The 21,144-nt window shown below is 41.6% G+C and overlaps 1 protein-coding gene across 2 annotated transcripts in view; it reads left to right on the forward strand.

Moving 5' to 3' along the window:
- The window catches only part of LOC121555406 (periostin), a 103,885-nt gene extending 86,231 nt beyond the window's left edge, over positions 1-17,654 (forward strand). Inside the window, exons 14-22 of one of the 2 annotated variants that reach the window (XM_041869235.2) lie at positions 2,425-2,527; positions 2,722-2,789; positions 2,900-2,945; positions 3,048-3,083; positions 5,138-5,563; positions 5,862-5,927; positions 12,494-12,580; positions 16,530-16,568; positions 17,131-17,654. In XM_041869235.2, coding sequence (XP_041725169.2) covers positions 2,425-2,527; positions 2,722-2,789; positions 2,900-2,945; positions 3,048-3,083; positions 5,138-5,563; positions 5,862-5,927; positions 12,494-12,580; positions 16,530-16,568; positions 17,131-17,276 — 1,017 coding nt within the window. In that variant the 3' untranslated portion in view covers positions 17,277-17,654. The remainder of the gene's footprint in view (positions 1-2,424; positions 2,528-2,721; positions 2,790-2,899; positions 2,946-3,047; positions 3,084-5,137; positions 5,564-5,861; positions 5,928-12,493; positions 12,581-16,529; positions 16,569-17,130) is intronic. The other variant, XM_041869236.2, reaches the window with a different exon arrangement.
- Positions 17,655-21,144: the final 3,490 nt, after the last annotated feature.

The raw sequence follows: 21,144 nt of genomic DNA on the forward strand, positions 1-21,144 counted from the left end.
GTAAGGGAATCATTATGACCTGATGTTCTTAGTAAGGGAATCATTATGACCATAATGTTCTTAGTAAGGGAATCATTATGACCTGATGTTTTTAGTAAGGGAATCATTATGACCTGATGTTCTTAGTAAGGGAATCATTATGACCTGATGTTCTTAGTAAGGGAATCATTATGACCTGATGTTCTTAGTAAGGGAATCATTATGACCTGATGTTCTTAGTAAGGGAATCATTATGACCTGATGTTCTTAGTAAGGGAATCATTATGACCATGATGTTCTTAGTAAGGGAATCATTATGACCTGATGTTCTTAGTAAGGGAATCATTATGACCTGATGTTCTTAGTAAGGGAATCATTATGACCTGATGTTTTTAGTAAGGGAATCATTATGACCATGATGTTCTTAGTAAGGGAATCATTATGACCTGATGTTCTTAGTAAGGGAATCATTATGACCTGATGTTCTTAGTAAGGGAATCATTATGACCTGATGTTCTTAGTAAGGGGATCATTATGACCTGATGTTCTTAGTAAGGGAATCATTATGACCATGATGTTCTTAGTATGGGAATCATTATGACCATGATGTTCTTAGTAAGGGAATCATTATGACCTGATGTTCTTAGTAAGGGAATCATTATGACCTGATGTTCTTAGTAAGGGAATCATTATGACCATGATATACTTAGTAAGGGAACCATCATGACCTGATGTTCTTAGTAAGGGAATCATTATGACCATGATATTCTTAGTAAGGGAACCATTATGACCTGATGTTCTTAGTAAGGGAATCATTATGACTTGATGTCCACTGATGTTCTTAGTAAGATAATCATTATGACCTGATGTTCTTAGTAAGGTAATCATTATGACCTGATGTTATTAATAAGGGAATCATTATGACTTGATGTCCACTGATGTTCTTAGTAAGATAATCATTATGACCTGATGTTCTTAGTAAGGGAATCATTATGAACTGATGTTCTTAGTAAGGGAATCATTATGACCTGATGTCCTTAGTAAGGGAATCATTATGACCATGATGTTCTTAGTAAGGGAATCATTATGACCTGATGTTCTTAGTAAGGGAATCATTATGACCATGATGTTCTTAGTAAGGGAATCATTATGACCTGATGTTCTTAGTAAGGGAATCATTATGACCTGATGTTCTTAGTAAGGGAATCATTATGACCTGATGTTCTTAGTAAGGGAATCATTATGACCATGATGTTCTTAGTAAGGGAATCATTATGACCTGATGTTCTTAGTAAGGGAATCATTATGACCTGATGTTCTTAGTAAGGGCATCATTATGACCATGATGTTCTTAGTAAGGGAATCATTATGACCTGATGTTCTTAGTAAGGGAATCATTATGACCATGATGTTCTTAGTAAGGGAATCATTATGACCTGATGTTCTTAGTAAGGGAATCATTATGACCATGATGTTTTTAGTAAGGGAATCATTATGACCTGATGTTCTTAGTAAGGGAATCATTATGACCATGATGTTCTTAGTAAGGGAATCATTATGACCATGATGTTCTTAGTAAGGGAATCATTTTGACCTGATGTCCTTAGTAAGGGAATCATTATGACCTGATGTCCTTAGTAAGATAATCATTATGACCTGATGTTCTTAGTAAGGGAATCATTTTGACCTGATGTCCTTAGTAAGGGAATCATTATGACCTGATGTCCTTAGTAAGATAATCATTATGACCATGATGTTCAAAGCTGTGTTAGAAGGGGTCAAAGCTGTGTTAGAAGGGGTCAAAGCTGTGTTAGAAGGGGTCAAAGCTGTGTTAGAAGGGGTCAAAGCTGTGTTCAAAGGGGTCAAAGCTGTGTTAGCAGGAAAACCTTGTTGGTGCGTAGATCAACTTTAGCGTTGTGGAGTTCATTTGAATGTCTTGAGTTTCATCAACTATAGCTCATGTTTACCTTTCAATTCAAACACAGTTAATGGAACTGAAAAAACTTTATTAGCACTCCCAGTTGCACAACTCCATCCATGTATATTGTACTCCGTCCTATTACTGTTGGTTATAGTAATAACAATGGTTATAACTCTTTATAACACTTACGACCGCTGTTATGACAGGGGAACAGCATTAGTTATAACACTGTTATGACTGTATTATTTTTTATTTTTTATTTTTTTTATTTCACCTTTATTTAACCAGGTAAGCCAGTTGAGAACAAGTTCTCATTTACAACTGCGACCTGGCCAAGATAAAGCAAAGCAGTGCGATAAAAACAACACAGAGTTACATATGGGGTAAAACAAAACATAAAGTCAAAAATACAACAGAAAATATATATACAGTGTGTGCAAATGTAGCAAGTTATGGAGGTAAGGCAAGAAATAGGCTATTGTGCAAAATAATTACAATAGTATTAACACTGTACATTGTGACAGGTAAACAAGTCCATCCATGTGAACTCACTGCACGTGCCAGACATCGATCTGATGGCCACCAACGGAGTGATCCACGTAGTGAAGCACATCCTATACCCTTTGGGTGAGTTACCTGTGTGTGTGTGTGTGTGTGTGTGTGTGTGTGTGTGTGTGTGTGTGTGTGTGTGTGTGTGTGTGTGTGTGTGTGTGTGCGTGTGTGTGTGCGTGCGTGCGTGCGTGCGTGCGTGCGTGCGTGCGTGCGTGCGTGCGTGTGTGCGTGTGTGTGTGTGTATATAACCATGTCTCTGTGCTCTCCAGACCTGCCTGTGGGTCGCGAGGATCTGCTGGTGCTGCTGAAGAGACTCATCAAGTACATCCAGATCAAGGTAGTGCAACGGACTGTGTGTGAGTGTGTTATTGGCTGGCCATATATATATATATATATATCATTTCTGTCTTACCTTACCCCAACCTCTCATTTGTTGTTGTGTTTTAGTATGTCCCTGGATTCTCCTACACCAACATCCCCCTCACCTTCATCAGTAAGTTCATCATTACCGTCTTCATCATCATCCTCCTCATCACTGATTGTTCTGAACTTTGATGTAATATCAACTTGTGATTGTTTGTTGTTTTTTTTGCAGAGAGGACATTCGCCAAGACAACTCACGTGGAATCAGGTAAACATATGTTTATGTCAAGACAGTTTAATACGTAGACTCCTCTAGTTATTTATGTTCAATGTTCTAGCAGTGGCCCATTTCTGAAATGCAGCGGGGGACTTCAGTCCCATGGCAGTCATGTATGTTACTGTATTAAACTAGCAACTTAGGCAAGAGGTTCGGACCTCTTGGTGTAATGGCTCAGGGGTTCGTACCTCTTGGTGTAATGGCTCAGGTGTCGGATTTGACAGTTAATGGGTTCATGTCCCAGTCAGAGCGACCCCCTCCTTGTGGTATCTATCCATCTTTCCAAGACAAAGACAGAGGTTGCTCTGATAAACTACTGGATCAGCCTCTGCCTATCTTCCATGTGGAACATGAAGGGGAGACATGAGGGGAGACATGAGGGGGAGACATGAAGGGGAGACATGAAGGGGAGACATGAGGGGAGACATGAGGGGGAGACATGAAGGGGAGACATGAGGGGTAGACATGAGGGGGGACATAAAGGGGAGACATGAAGGGGAGACATGAGGGGTAGACATGAGGGGAGACATGAGGGGGAGACATGAAGGGGGACATAAAGGGGAGACATGAAGGGGAGACATGAGGGGTAGACATGAGGGGGGACATAAAGGGGGAGACATGAAGGGGAGACATGAGGGGTAGACATGAGGGGGGACATAAAGGGGAGACATGAAGGGGAGACATGAGGGGTAGACATGAGGGGGAGACATGAGGGGAGACATGAAGGGGGGACATAAAGGGGAGACATGAAGGGGAGACATGAGGGGTAGACATGAAGGGGGGACATGAAGGGGGGACATAAAGGGGAGACATGAGGGGTAGACATGAGGGGTAGACATGAGGGGAGACATGAAGGGGGGACATAAAGGGGAGACATGAAGGGGAGACATGAGGGGTAGACATGAAGGGGGGACATAAAGGGGAGACATAAAGGGGAGACATGAGGGGTAGACATGAAGGGGGGACATAAAGGGGAGACATAAAGGGGAGACATGAGGGGAGACATGAAGGGGAGACATGAGGGGGAGACATGAGGGGGAGACATGAGGGGGAGACATGAGGGGGAGACATGAAGGGGGAGACATGAGGGGAGACATGAAGGGGAGACATGAGGGGAGACATGAGGGGAGACATGAAGGGGAGACATGAGGGGAGACATGAAGGGGAGACATGAGGGGGAGACATGAGGGGGAGACATGAAGGGGAGACATGAAGGGGAGACATGAGGGGAGACATGAGGGGAGACATGAAGGGGAGACATGAGGGGGAGACATGAGGGGAGACATGAGTAACTAGTGTGCTAGAGTAGGGTTGTATGGATTTCAACCTGTCTAAAACTGAGTCCCTAATGAGCGGTGAAGGATTTAAACACACAGAATGGTGGAGGTCTTTGATGCCAGCTCACATCTGTCAGCCTTCAGCAGTTTAGGCTCTAATAAAAACGGGTTTCGTGCCGCTTCACTCCAGAAATGTGGTAGTCCATAGCTGATGGTAGACTAGTTTTAGTAACAATGAGGGCTTCATGGGGTTTTGGAAGGGGGAAGATATAAGGGTTCTAATGGTTCACACGGGTAGTAGTGGATTCTAACTCATGCAGTTCTTCATCAACCTTTTGTATTGATAAATGTTTGGTTTTTAATCAATACATTCCTCACATTTTCAATGCATCGTTGCTGGGGTGATAGACTCCCACATGCTGACCATCTAGAATCCAATGCATCGTTGCTAGGGTGATAGACTCCCACATGCTGACCATCTAGAATCCAATGCATCGTTGCTAGGGTGATAGACTCCCACATGCTGACCATCTAGAATCCAATGCATCGTTGCTAGGGTGATAGACTCCCACATGCTGACCATCTAGAATCCAATGCATCGTTGCTAGGGTGATAGACTCCCACATGCTGACCATCTAGAATCCAATGCATCGTTGCTAGGGTGATAGACTCCCACATGCTGACCATCTAGAATCCAATGCATCGTTGCTAGGGTGATAGACTCCCACATGCTGACCATCTAGAATCCAATGTCCTTCTTTCTTCCAGTGCCTGAAATCACCAAGGTGACCAGAGTGATCAAAGGAGAGCCGACCCTCACCAAGGTGACCAGAGTCATTGAGGGCGAACCTACTATCACCAAGGTTACAAGAGTCATTGAGGGCGAACCCACTATCACCAAGGTTACCAGGGTCATCGAGGGCGAACCTACTATCACCAAGGTTACAAGAGTCATTGAGGGCGAACCCACTATCACCAAGGTTACCAGGGTCATCGAGGGCGAACCCGCTATCACCAAGGTTACCAGAGTCGTTGAGAGCGAACCCACAATCACCAAGGTTACCAGAGTCGTCGAGGGTAAGCCTACCTTAAACAAGGTGACGAGGGTAATCGAGGGAGAACCAAGCATTACCAAGGTTTCCAGGGTCATCGAAGGAGTGCCTTCCATCACAAAGGTCACCAGAGTTATTGAGAGTAAGTTCCCATGTTTCCAAAATGGTGGATCTGGAATATTGACTCACAGCAAGGCCGTTGCTAAGATCTGGGTTGATCAATTTGTGGGGCAGAATTTGAAAGATTTGCTAAAGAAGAAAACAAACGTTTGGGAATCACAGCTCTCTGGCGTCACGTTGAGGATAGTTGAATGTAAATATTACATTGACTTGCTGCTATCTGTGGGTTGAGTTAGCTGTGACGTCACATTGAGGATAGGTTGCTGGGTTGAGTTAGATTACAGTAGAAGACAAAGAATGAATCTCTATCCTCCACACAGCTCACCGTGGTTCCTCAGATGGAGGGCTGGAGACTGAAGGAGACATCGAGTGGATGCTGGAAGAAGGTCAGTAAAGATTTCGTACTTTAGTCCTTCAGATGTAGTTCTTCAATAATGGATATATAGTGTTATATTTATATCAGTGTATTTATATTTATTCATATCAAATGTATACATATGCTGTATCTTAATTTGATCATCCTGCTGTGCAAAGGTGTAGTGTATTGGAGGTTTAAAAACACTTTTAACGTTTGTAATTTCCACTTTAAAATGTCAGACTTGATTTGCCCTAACGAAAAATGTGACAATGCCTACACAAAATGTCCATTAATTATTATCCACATAACAATTTACATTTACTGTTGCTGCAGGATAATTTTCCTGTTGTAGCAAACTGGCTCAAATGAAGACACGGCATCTGTATCAATACAGTGGGGAAAAAAGTATTTAGTCAGCCACCAATTGTGCAAGTTCTCCCACTTAAAAAGATGAGAGAGGCCTGTAATTTTCATCATAGGTACACGTCAACTATGACAGACAAAATGAGAAAAAGAAATCCAGAAAATCACATTGTAGGATTTTTAATGAATTTATTTGCAAATTATGGTGGAAAATAAGTATTTGGTCAATAACAAAAGTTTCTCAATACTTTGTTATATACCCTTTGTTGGCAATGACACAGGTCAAACGTTTTCTGTAAGTCTTCACAAGGTTTTCACATACTGTTGCTGGTATTATGGCATTCCTCCATGCAGATCTATTCTAGAGCAGTGATGTTTTGGGGCTGTCGCTGGGCAACACAGACTTTCAACTCCCTCCAAAGATTTTCTATGGGGTTGAGATCTGGAGACTGGCTAGGCCACTCCAGGACCTTGAAATGCTTCTTACGAAGCCACTCCTTCGTTGCCCGGGCGGTGTGTTTGGGATCATTGTCATGCTGAAAGACCCAGCCACGTTTCATCTTCAATGCCCTTGCTGATGGAAGGAGGTTTTCACTCAAAATCTCACGATACATGGCCCCATTCATTCTTTCCTTTACACGGATTAGTCGTCCTGGTCCCTTTGCAGAAAAACAGCCCCAAAGCATGATGTTTCCACCCCCATGCTTCACAGTAGGTATGGTGTTCTTTGGATGCAACTCAGCATTCTTTGTCCTCCAAACACGACGAGTTGAGTTTTTACCAAAAAGTTCTATTTTGGTTTCATCTGACCATATGACATTCTCCTAATCCTCTTCTGGATCATCCAAATGCACTCTAGCAAACTTCAGACGGGCCTGGACATGTACTGGCTTAAGCAGGGGGACACGTCTCGCACTGCAGGATTTGAGTCCCTGGCGGCGTAGTGTGTTACTGATGGTAGGCTTTGTTACTTTGGTCCCAGCTCTCTGCAGGTCATTCACTAGGTCCCCCCGTGTGGTTATGGGATTTTTGCTCACCGTTCTTGTGATCATTTTGACCCCACAGGGTGAGATCTTGCGTGGAGCCCCAGATCGAGGGAGATTATCAGTGGTCTTGTATGTCTTCCATTTCCTAATAATTGCTCCCACAGTTGATTTCTTCAAAGGTGACCAAATACTTATTTTCCACCATAATTTGCAAATAAATTCATTAAAAATCCTACAATGTGATTTTCTGGAGAAAAAAAAACTCAATTTGTCTGTCATAGTTCACGTGTACCTATGATGAAAATTACAGGCCTCTCTCATCTTTTTAAGTGGGAGAACTTGCACAATTGGTGGCTGACTAAATACTTTTTTCCCCCACTGTATATGGATGTCTTTTAACAATATAAGGTATAGACGTCAAAGTATGTTAACATTATATAGACGTCAATGTATGCTAACAATATAATGATATCAATATACAATAATCCCTCATTTACTCAAGTGTTTCTTCTATTTTAGCAGTTACCTGTATGAGTATATCAGGGATACAGTACAAGTCTATAGTTTAACAATATTGATGCAAAGACTTTGCATGGTTGCCAATGGAAAACGCATCAATGCCTAATATTGGGCATATGGCTTTTGAACATGTTGATCAGTTGGTGATGGAGCTTACATACATTCACGTAGCCTAGGCATGTTGTATGTGACATGTTCATGTTCATGTAATCCATCACGGTGAGTATGTGCTACAGTACGTTCGAAGCCTATTGAGTGGTAACATTGATGCGTTTTTTAAAAGCTTCTGAAATCTGTTGGGGAAGGCTCTATTGTTCCCACATTCTAATGTTCTGCTTGATGTTGGGCTACTTTCAATCAATCAACAATGTTTTTCTTGTTTTTTTTTGAACTACTAGAAAAGTATGTGTTTAAGAATCGGCGGGGGCGGTGGATTGAGACGCAAAAAAAAATTATATCTCTAGTTTAAACAGATTCCACAGGGGCGCAGACATCAACTAGTTGGTTTAAGCAGACCGAAATTGACCCTTTTAAAAAATATATCCACCATCTTCGATCACGGGCTTGATAATTAGTTGACAAGTTGAATCAGGTGGGCTAGTTCTGGAATAGTTCAAATACATGGAACGGCTGGGGGTCCCAGAGGAAAGATTTTAAAAACCCCTGGTCTACCACCAGAAACTGCAGGATCTGTGATGACTTTGCCATGTTTAGGTCCAATGATTAGAAGTGTCCAAGGTTAAGAAGTTTCTGGAGAGTGAGGTAGGAGATCAAGAAACTCAGGAGGGAGGTTAGTCTTTCAGAGACGTAAACAAACGAACGAACAAACGAACGACCAACAACCGCACGTATACGTCATCCAACATGGCTGCTCTCCTACCACTCCCCCCTCTCTGTAACCAGCATCCCATAATATGGAAACTGATACTGTTCCTGTGTGGCAACTTTTCATTTTGAGGACAGTGAATATTTAGCCTGGCAAAATGATTTATAGGGACACAAATGTAGATGGAAATTAAAGTTATCATTAAAGTTATTAAGGCATTTATTCTTGACTTCAAAATGTTCCCAAAGTGCCGTTAATAACATTCACACACCTACAATTGAACTGTGTATTATATAAATAAATAAATAAATATATAAATATATATATCACTATTTGGCTAATCAGATATCCATATGGATCCTAAACCCTGACAACAAAGCAGTAAACCCAATCCAAAGTGAAGACAAAAGATGGATGGTATTCTCTGCGCTGTTTACTGGCTGTGAGGTGACCTGTAGACGATTAAGGGCTAATGGCAGATCCACCCTGCTCTCTGTAGCTAAGAGCAGAAGATTTATTCACAAAGGAATAGTGTCCTTTAAAGTAACCGCCCAGTGAAAATCTCACTTTTAAAAGTTCAGATACTGTTAATAATAATAATATGCCATTTCGCAGACGCTTTTATCCAAAGCGAATTACAGTCATGTGTGCATACATTTTTACGTATGGGTGGTACCGGGGATCGAACCCACTACCCTGGCGTTACAAGCACCATGCTCTACCAATTGAGCTACATAGGACCACTGTTAAGTCATATCCAAATAATGTTGTTGACTCATCTTATACTCGTATTTGTGGCCAAAACATAAATTGGAGATTTTTTGTATTCAAAAACCCCATCTCAAACTTGTATCTCAAACACTGTTTAAAAAATGCTTGCTATTTCCTCATAGAACATGATGTCATCTCCCTGAGGAGGATGAGCTGGCCAATCAGCGGTCTAGAGAAGAGTGAGCTGGCCAATCAGCGGTCAACTCGCGTTAATATTTGTTTATGACCGGTGTACGCCCACACCATTCCAACACAGAAAGCTGCTTTTTAACATTCTTAATTACCAATATTTGGAAGGAAAACTATTTCACTCATATTGTAAGTAATTAGAGGTCATATTTCATTAGAAATCTTTAAACACTGGGCAGTTACTTTAAAACTCTGTTATTGAGATATAGTCTATACTCCATCAGTTTTTATTTTACTTCTGAAGCAATTTGGAGCCAAAATTATTTTCAATAAAATGTTATGCTAGGGTGTATCTGCCAAATAAACATTTTCAAGTCTGTCACTATCGTCATAATGAGCGGACCAAGGCGCAGCGTGATATGAGTACATACTTTAATAGGTACTTTACAACAATAACAAAAAACAACAAAACGATACGTGAAGTCCTCGGTCATACACAAACCTACACGGAACAAGATCCCACCAAAACACAAGTGCACAACAAGGCTGCCTAAGTATGGTTCCCAATCAGAGACAACAAGCAACAGCTGATTCTCGTTGCCTCTGATTGAGAACCACCCCGGCCAACATAGAAACACATCACCTAGAACAGAACATAGAAAACGAAACATAGACACTACACAAAGAAACTAACACCCTGGCTCAACATACAAGAGTCCCCAGAGCCAGGGCGTGACAAAGTCTCAGTAAGTACATGTTTTGTTTGACTGTACTTCCCTGTATTTTATTGTACACTTTTACTTTTGTCTGCAATATTCTCTGATGGAAATTGTGGCCTACACTTGCCAAATCATCGATATGTTTATGACAAAATATTCATGAGCACATTTTTAATTGGTATTCATAACCATTGAGACCATAGACAGTTTTACAGTGTTATTTTACCACTAGAACACTTGTGACTCATCAATCAAATCAATCAATCAATCAAAAGGTATTTATGAAGCCCTTTTAACATCAGCAGAGTGCTATACAGAGACCCAGCCCTAAAACCCCAAACCCATGATGCTGGCTGACCATTATAGTGGCTGACCTCCCCCTCCCCATTTGGGATTCCACCCCGTGTCTAGACAGACATGCTATTGGCCCAAAAGACACTAAACAAATCATTTATCAAAGCTCTATTTTCCAACATATTCTGTTGTAGTCCATATTCTGTTGTAGTGCATATTCTGTTGTAGTCCATATTCTGTTGTAGTCCATATTCTGTTGTAGTGCATATTCTGTCGTAGTCCATATTCTGTTGTAGTCCATATTCTGTTGTAGTCCATATTCTGTCGTAGTCCATATTCTGTCGTAGTCCATATTCTGTTGTAGTCCATATTCTGTTGTAGTCCATATTCTGTTGTAGTCCATATTCTGTCGTAGTCCATATTCTGTTGTAGTCCATATTCTGTTGTAGTCCATATTCTGTTGTAGTCCATATTCTGTCGTAGTCCATATTCTGTTGTAGTGCATATTCTGTCGTAGTCCATATTCTGTTGTAGTCCATATTCTGTTGTAGTCCATATTCTGTCGTAGTCCATATTCTGTCGTAGTCCATATTCTGTTGTAGTCCATATTCTGTTGTAGTCCATATTCTGTTGTAGTCCATATTCTGTTGTAGTCCACATTCTGTTGTAGTCCATATTCTGGTGTAGTCCATATTCTGTCGTAGTCCATATTCTGTTGTAGTCCATATTCTGTTGTAGTCCATATTCTGTTGTAGTCCATATTCTGTCGTAGTCCATATTCTGTCGTAGTCCATATTCTGTCGTAGTCCATATTCTGTCGTAGTCCATATTCTGTCGGAGTCCATATTCTGTTGTAGTCCATATTCTGGTGTAGTCCATATTCTGTCGTAGTCCATATTCTGTTGTAGTCCATATTCTGTTGTAGTCCATATTCTGTTGTAGTCCATATTCTGTTGTAGTCCATATTCTGTTGTAGTCCATATTCTGTCGTAGTCCATATTCTGTCGTAGTCCATATTCTGTTGTAGTCCATATTCTGTTGTAGTCCATGTTCTGTTTTGTCAATTAGTTTGAGAGAGAACACATATGAATGTGAAACATGGTGGTTTGTGGGTATGTGTCCGTCCATCCGTCTGTCTGTCTGTCTGGTGCCTAGTGTGAATTGTGAATGGATCGGTCCACTTCTGCTGTACTCTGCTGTACTGTTTCTGTCAGTCTGTCTGTCAGTCTGTCTGTCAGTCTGTCTATCAGTCTGTTTCTCTGGTCAGTATATGTTGTTAAGTCGTTAAATGACTACAACATCTCTCCGCTCCTCTCCGCTGCTGCACTTAAGGTGGAACCGGATCCACAACGGTCACCAAGATCATCGAGCCTCAGATCATTGAGGGTCGCCTTAAATGAACTCTCTTCTCTCTAGAATATCTTGTTGTTAATGCTTAGTACTGCCTTCCCCGATTCGGAGACCATCCATAGCCCCTAACCCTTCAGTGTTGCAGATCTGAAGAAAGTCAAACACAGGTGGAACCAAAATGGCGGCAGGTTCCATGTTGGATTGTGATTCTGTATTCTACAGTAGGATTAGGACCAGGGTTAGGGTATAGGACCAGGGTTAGGGTATAGGACCAGGGTTAGGGTATAGGACCAGGGTTAGGGTATAGGACCAGGGTTAGGGGTCTGTATTCTACAGTAGTATATAGGACCAGGGTTAGGGTATAGCACCATGGTTAGGGGTCTGTATTCTACAGTAGGATATAGGACCAGGGTTAGGGGTCTGTGTTCTACAGTAGGATATAGGACCAGGGTTAGGATATAGGACCAGGGTTAGGGTATAGGACCAGGGTTAGGGGTCTGTATTCTACAGTAGGACATAGGACCAGGGTTAGGATATAGGACCAGGGTTAGGGAGCTGTGTTCTACAGTATGAAACTGTATCTGTAGATCCATACATCCGCCATTTTGTGTCTAACAGCTCCAGTTTCCTCCCGCAGGCCCGGATTTCTCTAAGATCACCACCATCCACGGCAACCCGGAAATGAAAGACCAAGAGTCAGAGAGGATCACCAAACTAATCCAAGGTCAGAACCTAGAATCTTTCCAGTCAAAATCCTAATTAACACTTCAGAACAAACTTCCTTTTGATTTTTTTTTGGGGGCGGGACTATCTGTTGATCCATGTTGTGAATCTGTTCTTCAATGCATTTGGGGGCTAATAGCAGTAAGGCCCCACAAAAATTTTCATGAAATATTTTTGGTATATTTCTTTTGTATACTTCAAGTTGTCTTCAAATGCAAAATCACATAGCTAAATGATCCTTCGTACAACCTTCTTAAAACAATTCCATATACCTTCGCCTAATTTATACAACACACAAGCATGCACGAAATAACAGTTAGGAAGGATGTCTTCCCTGCATTGCATTGCAACTTGCTTTTGCTTCAGAAATATGCATATTTCGCAACACAAATAGGTGTTTTATGTAGCTCCAGTACTTGCGTTCTTGCATTGGGTACTTGCATAAGGTATACAGTGGCTTGCGAATGTATTCACCCCCCTGGGCATTTTTCCTATTTTGTTGCCTTACAACCTGGAATTAAAAATGATTATTTTGGGGTTTGTATCATTTGATTTACAAAACATGCCTACCACTTTGAAGATTCAAAATAATTTTTCTTGTGAAACAAAAAAAATGAAAACTTGAGCGTGCATAAGTATTCAACCCCACAAAGTCAATACTTTGTAGAGCCACCTTTTACAGCAATTACAGCTTCAAGTCTCTTGGGGTATGTCTCTATAAGCTTGGCACATCTAGCCACTGGGATTGTTGCCCATTCCTCAAGGCAAAACTGCTCCAGCTCCTTCAAGTTGGATGGGTTCCACTGGTGTACAGCAATCTTTAAGTCATACCACAGATTCTCCATTGGATTGAGGTCTGGGCTTTGACTAGGCCATTTCAAGACATTTCAATGTTTCCCCTTAAACCACTCGAGTGTTGCTTTAGCAGTATGCTTAGGGTCATTATCCTGCTGGAAGGTGAACCTCCGTCCCAGTCTCAAATCTCTGGAAGACTGAAACAGGTTTCCCTCAAGAATTTCCCTGTATTTAGCGCCATCCATCATTCCTTCAATTCTGACCAGTTTCCAAGTCCCTGCCGATGAAAAACATCCCCACAGCATGATGCTGCCACCACCATGCTTCACTGTGGGGACGGTGTTCTCGGGGTGATGAGAGGTGTTGGGTTTGCGCCAGACATAGCGTTTTCCTTGATGGCCAAAAAGCTCAATTTTAGTCTCATCTTACCAGAGTACCTTCTTCCATATGTTCAGGGAGTCTCCCACATGCCTTTTGGCAATCACCAAACGTGTTTGCTTATTTTGTTCTTTAAGCAATGGCTTTTTTCTGGCCACTTTTCCGTAAAGCCCAGCTCTGTGGAGTGTACGGCTTGAAGTGGTCCTATGGAGAGATACTCCAATCTCTGCTTTGGAGCTTTGCAGCTCCTTCAGGGTTATCATTGGTCTCTTTGTTGCCTCTCTGATTAATACCCTCCTTGCCTGGTCCGTGAGTTTTGGTGGGCGGCCCTCTCTTGACAGGTTTGTTGTGGTGCCACATTCGTTCCATTTTTTTATAATGGATTTAATGGTGCTCCGTGGGATGTTCAAAGTTTCTGATATTTTTTTATAACCCTGATCTGTACTTCTCCACAACTTTGTCCCTGACATGTTTGGAGAGCTCCTTGGTCTTCATGGTGCCGCTTGCTTGGTGGTGCCCCTTGCTTAGTGGTGTTGCAGACTCTGGGGCCTTTCAGAACAGGTGTATACAGTTGAAGTCGGAAGTTTACATACACTTAGGTTGGAGTCATTAAAACTTGTTTTTCAACCACTCCACACATTTCTTGTTAACAAACTATAGTTTTGGCAAGTCGGTTAGGACATCTACTTCGTGCATGACACAAGTAATTTTTCCAACAATTGTTTACAGACAGATTATTTCACTTATAATTGACTGTATCACAATTCCAGTGGGTCAGAAGTTTACATACACTAAGTTGACTGTGCCTTTAAACAGCTTGGGAAATTACAGAAAGTCATGGCTTTAGAAGCTTCTGATAGGCTAATTCACATCATTTGAGTCGATTGGAGGTGTACCTGTGGATGTATTTCAAGGCCTACCTTAAACTCAGTGCCTCTTTGCTTGACATCATGGGAAATCAAAGAAATCAGCCAAGACCTCAGAAAAAAGAATTGTAGACCTCCACAAGTCTGGTTCATCCTTGGGAGCAATTTCCAAACGCCTGAAGGTGCCACGTTCATCTGTACAAACAATAGTATGCAAGTATAAACACCATGGGACCACGCAGCCGTCATACCGCTCAGGAAGGAGACGCATTCTGTCTCCTAGAGATGAACGTACTTTGGTGCAAAAAAGTGCAAATCAATCCCAGAACAACAGCAAAGGACCCTGTGAAGATGCTGGAGGAAACAGGTACAAATGTTTCTATATCCACAGTAAAACGAGTCCTATATCGACATAACCTGAAAGGCCGCTCAGCCAGGAAGAAGCCAGTGCTCCAAAACCGCCATAAAAAACCCAGACTACAGTTTGCAACTGCACATGGGGACAAAGATCGTACTTTTTGGAGAAATGTCCTCTGGTCTGATGAAACAAAAATAGAACTGTTTGGCCATAATGACCATCGTTATGTTTGGAGGAAAAAAGGGAAGGCTTGCAAACCGAAGAACACCATCCCAACTGTGAAGCACGGGAGTGGCAGCATCATGCTGTGGGGGTGCTTTGCTGCAGGAAGGAATGGTGTACTTCACAAAATAGATGGCATCATGAGGAAGGAAAATGATGTGGATATATTGAAGCAACATCTCAAGACATCAGTCAGGAAGTTAAGGCTTGGTCGCAAATGGGTCTTCCAAATGGACAATGACCCCAAGCATTCTTCCAAAGTTGTGGCAAAATGGCTTAAGGACAACAAAGTCAAGGTATTGGAGTGGCCATCACAAAGCCCTGACCTCAATCATATAGAAAATGTGTGGGCAGAACTGAAAAAGCATGTGCAAGCAAGAAGGCCTATAAACCCAACTTATTGTGGGACGCTTGTGGAAGGCTATCTGAAATGTTTTACCCAAGTTAAACAAGTTAAAGGCAATGCTACCAAGTACTAATTGAGTGTATGTAAACTTCTGACCCACTGGGAATGTGATGAAAGAAATAAAAGCTGAAATAAATAATTCTCTATACTATTATTCTGACATTTCACATTCCTAAAATAAAGTGGTGATCCTAACTGACCTAAGACAGCCAATATTTACTAGGATTAAATGTCAGGAATTGTGAAAAACTGAGTTTAAATGTATATACTGAGATCATGTGACAGATCATGTGACACTTAGATTGCACACAGGTGGACTTTATTTAACTAATTATGTGACTTCTGAAGGTAATTGGTTGCACCAGATCTTATTTAGGGGCTTCATTGCAAAGGGGGTGAATTGTTATTTTTTTTCATTTCATTTCACCAATTTTGACTATTTTGTGTATGTCCACTACATGAAATAATCCAAATAAAAATCTATTTCAATTACAGATTGTAATGCAACAAAACAGGAAAAACGTCACGGGGATGAATACTTTACAATGATTATGTGTTAGGCTGCATGTTCCATTTGAGTGATGGTTTGTTCTCTCTCTCTCTCTCTCTCTCTCTCTCTCTCTCTCTCTCTCTCTCTCTCTCTCTCTCTCTCTCTCTCTCTCTCTCTCTCTCTCTCTCTCTCTCTCTCTCTCTCTCTCTCTCTCTCTCTCTCTCTCTCTCTCTGTGAGTAATGGTTCTCTCTCTCTGTGATGGTTCTCTCTCTCTGTGATGGTTCTCTCTCTCTCTGTGATGGTTCTCTCTCTAAGTGATGGTTCTCTCTCTCTGTGATGGTTCTCTCTCTCTGTGATGGTTCTCTCTCTCTGTGATGGTTCTCTCTCTCTGTGATGGTTCTCTCTCTCTCTGTGATGGTTTTCTCTCTCTACAGGTGGAGGTAGTATGGGGGCCCCGGCCAAAAGAGCTCCTGGTAACTACAGACACACACACACACACACACACACACACACACCAGTGAAATTATAACTCATTCATCAACAGGTTCGTCAACAGCCCTACTTAACACTGATCAAAAACAACCTGTCAAATGATTGGTATCAGCACTGTAAGACAATATGCAAACAGTCACCAAGTCAACAATATGCAAACAGTCACTAAGTCAACAATATGCAGACAGTCACTAAGTCCATTTCTGTATCTCTACCTCTCCATCTCTACCTCTCCATCTCTACCTCTCCATCTCTACCTCTCCATCTCTACCTCTCCATCTCTACCTCTCCATCTCTACCTCTCCATCTCTACCTCTCCATCTCTACCTCTCCATCTCTGTATCTCTCTTTTTTCTCTTTCCATTTATCTTTCTGTCATACTCTTATTATTCCTTTAACTCTCATCTTCCTGTTCTACTACTTTTCTTCCTACCTGTCTTTAACTCTCTTCTTCCTGTTCCACTACTTTTCTTCCTACCTGTCTTTAACTCTCTTCTTCCTGTTCCACTACTTTTCCTCCCACCTGTCTTTTACTCTCTACAGTTGGTGTAAGGAGGAGGAAGGCAAGGTTGGTAAGACGCCACAACAACAAAAAGTCACATCCAGCCAAGACCAGTCCATACCAGTCCAGCCCTGATCAGTCCAGCCCTGACCAGTCCAGCCCAGTAAAGACCAGTCCAAACCAGTAAAGACCAGTCCAGACCAGCCAAGACAAGTCCAAGCCAGCCAAGACCAATCCAGACCAGTACAAACCAGTAAAGAACAGTTCTGACCAGACTAGCCCTGCAAGAATCTCCTTCCAGATCACCATGGAGACACTGCCAGGAGCTCACCAAGATACACAGCAACACAAAAACACTTTCTAAGTTCCCTTGATGGGAGAACAAGAGGAAGAACCCATTGTGGAACATCTATAACAATCAAGTAAGCACCCTGGGGAGCAAAAGTGGTTGAAAATATGTTGGAAATACGTATTTTTGGTTGAAAAGATGTTAGAAATACGTATTTTCAACCAAGTTTGCTCACTGGGCTGTCATCAAGGCTAAGGGTGGCTATTTGAAGAATCTCAAGTATAAAATATATTTTGATTTGTTTAACACTTTTTTGGTTACTACATTATTCCATATGTGTTATTTCATATATTTGATGTCTTCACTATTATTCTACAATATATAACAAATGTTAAATAAAGAAAAACCCTTGAATGAGTAGGCGTGTCCAACCTTTCGACCGATAGCGTATGTATACCAGGAAATTAACTTTTAAGAACTGTTATGAACTTTTACTATGGTGTGGATTGGGTAGAACTTTTGAAATAATATCTATACGGTGGAAAGAATAAACGTTTATTCGTTTTTTGTTAAAAAGATGGCTTGTTCGGTGAACACTCTTTATTATGGTGCTGGTATTCTGTATTGTGCATCTCGACCAATAGAAATGAAGCACTGTCTTATGGTTGCTTCTTGACCAATAGGAATTAAGCATTCTGTATTATGGATGCATCTCAACCAATAGAAAATAGCAATACTTTTTATCCTTTGAAGATGCTGTAATTATCAAAACTTGAAAACCATATAGATTTTTTTTTTTTTTAACTTAGTATTTAGTTTTTCCTGTTTTCGATAGTTTCATACTGTATCGAAAACTGTTTTCTAATTAATTTTTTTGGGGGGGTTTGTTATTGATTGAAGCTGTTGATGTTCAGTTGTACAATAAGACCAACCAACCCTGTTTTGGAAATAAATGTTCAATAAACGTTACATTTGAATGAAAAGATCTTAGTTTTTTATCATGTTTGGTCATATTTGTATTGAATTTAACCTTTATTTTAGCAGGGATTCCTATCGTGACGGAGATCTCTTTTACAAGGGAGCACTGCACTAGACCTGCAGCAATTACGCAAAAGTTAATTGCACAAAAGTTAGACACGCAAATTTGTTAAATCAATGTGGGAGCACAGAAAACACAAAAACAACCTCTGTGACTCACCAAGTGTTTTCTGACTAAAAGACAGCGAACAAGAAAAGACAGGGGCTAGTCCCAGCGTTTACCATTACTGCAATCTCCACACACGTCAAGGGAATTGCCTTTAATAAAGTGCAGTGACCTTGTTGACAATGTGAAAATGAATGAATCTCTGCCTTAGTTCTCCTCTAATGTAAACACATGCGCACACAGACAACACACACCTTCCACGGCATTCCACTTCGCAGTTCATCAACAGGGCGTTTGGTTGTTTTGCCCATATGATTCATATCACTCGGAACCAGAAGTTCAGGAACAGAATGTGATGGCAGCAGAGCATCGAAGGGTCATGAAAACCATTACATCACTGACGGATTTGCATCTCAGCTGTTTTCATGTGTTTTCATGTGTTTCTGATGTGTTTTTTTTCCCCAATGTTTTTCATAACGTGTTGAGTCTGTTGTAGTCTGACGACAAGCTGCAGCACGTCTGTTACCTGTCTGTGTCTCGGAGTGTGTCAAAGAAAGCAAGAGAAAAAGAGTGAGGACATGAAGGAGATCTTCATTTCCTTTATTATAGCAAAACTCTTCAGTTTGCAGTTGGATAAACATCCTCACTCTATGCTACTGCCTGAAGTCCTGGGCTGGGTGGTGTTCATGGAGAGCTGCCACCGTTCTGTCCACACAGGGTTTGGAAATACAGTGTCATCTGAAAAAAACATGTTTTTTCAATGGATCTAAAAAAATAAATAAATTTAAAAAAAAAAAAGGTTCCCAAAGACAGATGTTTTGCAGGTTTTTTTAAACAGTCAATAACACGTTTTTTCCTGCTGTGACAGTAAAATGGATTGGTCAAACTGGGTGTGGCTGAAATGACACTAATCACTGTAGTGTACTATTTTTGACCAGGAACCATACGACTTTAGTCAAAGGTAGTGCATTATATAGGGAATAGGGTGTCATTTCAGACAGCCACAGTTTTCACAGAGAATCGGATTCAGCTCTGGATTGACTCATATGATTCAGAGAGAGGGCAATCAGCCATTCATGGCTTTAGCTTGCAAGGAATCATGGGATATATTTTAGAGCCGAGGTCAGCCGGGACGTCATTAAGATGATCCTCCAAGACTCTGACACACACACGCACGCACGCACGCACGCACGCACGCACACACACACACACACACACACACACACACACACACACACACACACACACACACACACACACACACACACACACACACACACACACACACACACACACACACACACACACCTCATCCAAGGTCAGGGTTGGCCAAGCCAGTGCATCATTATGGGATGTAGTAGAGGTAGATGCTTACAGGATTCCCTGTCCTGTAAACATTATGATGCTGCAAGGCTGGACCCCAACCTACCTACCTACAGTGTTGCCTTCCAAAGGCAAACATTAGTCATTTTTTTAAATGAACAAGCTTTTTCAAATTCATCTCACGTCGACCAAAGTTTTGTTGAGTGAACAAACTTTCACACATTAGCTCAATGTCCTTCTGAAGTCCAACTCACAGAATAAAGCTGATTAAGCAAATGGTTACGTCGGCTTTTTTTTTTACAGTGAAGGCTGGAAGTTGGACACGTGTTTGTGTTAGTGTAGTAACGCATTGAGAAACAGTCCTGCATTCAAGGACGCACCCACCCTCTCTAATGAAGGCTTTATCTAGTGTTGTAAACAGGAAACTCATATGGAGCTTAGATTCTGCTGTAAAGCAAGGCTGCGTCACAAATGCCACCCTATTCAAATCAAATACATTTTTATTTGCCACATGCGCTGAATACAACAGGTGCAGACATTACCGTGAAATGCTTACTTACAGCCCTTAACCAACAATGCATTTATTTTTTTTATAAAAAAGTCAAATGAAACAACAACAAAAAAGTGTTGAGAAAAAAAGAGCAGAAGTCAAATAAAATAACAGTAGGGAGGCTATATACACAGGGGGGTACCGGTGCAGAGTCAATGTGCGGGGGCACCGGCCAGTTGAGGTAGTTGAGGTAATATGTACATGTGGGTAGAGTTAAAGTGACTATGCATAAATCATTAACAGAGTAGTAGCAGCAGCGTAAAAATATGGGGTGGGGGTGGGGGGGCAGTGCAAATAGTCCGGGTAGCCATGATTAGCTGTTCAGGAGTCTTATGGCTTGGGGGTAGAAGCTGTTAGGAAGCCTTTTGGACCTAGACTTGGCACTCCGGTACCGCTTGCCATGCGGTAGCAGAGAGAACAGTCTATGACTAGGGTGGCTGGAGTCTTTGACAATTTTGAGGGCCTTCCTCTGACACCGCCTGGTATAGAGGTCCTGGATGGCAGGAAGCTTGGCCCTAGTGATGTACTGGGCCGTACGCACTACCCTCTGTAGTGCCTTGCGGTCGGAGGCCGAGCAGTTGCCGTACCAGGCGGTGATGCAACCAGTCAGGATGCTCTCGATGGTGTCACCAATGCCACCCTATTCCCTACATAGTGTTCTAGTTGGTGGAATAGGTGTGACATTTGGGACACACCCCAGAGCTCTTCAGGTTCATTCAACAGAAAGTCTCCATTGTCTGTTAGGTTAA

The sequence above is a fragment of the Coregonus clupeaformis genome, unplaced genomic scaffold (assembly GCF_020615455.1).
Source record: "Coregonus clupeaformis isolate EN_2021a unplaced genomic scaffold, ASM2061545v1 scaf0076, whole genome shotgun sequence".
In the NCBI taxonomy this organism is placed as follows: Eukaryota; Metazoa; Chordata; class Actinopteri; order Salmoniformes; family Salmonidae; genus Coregonus; species Coregonus clupeaformis.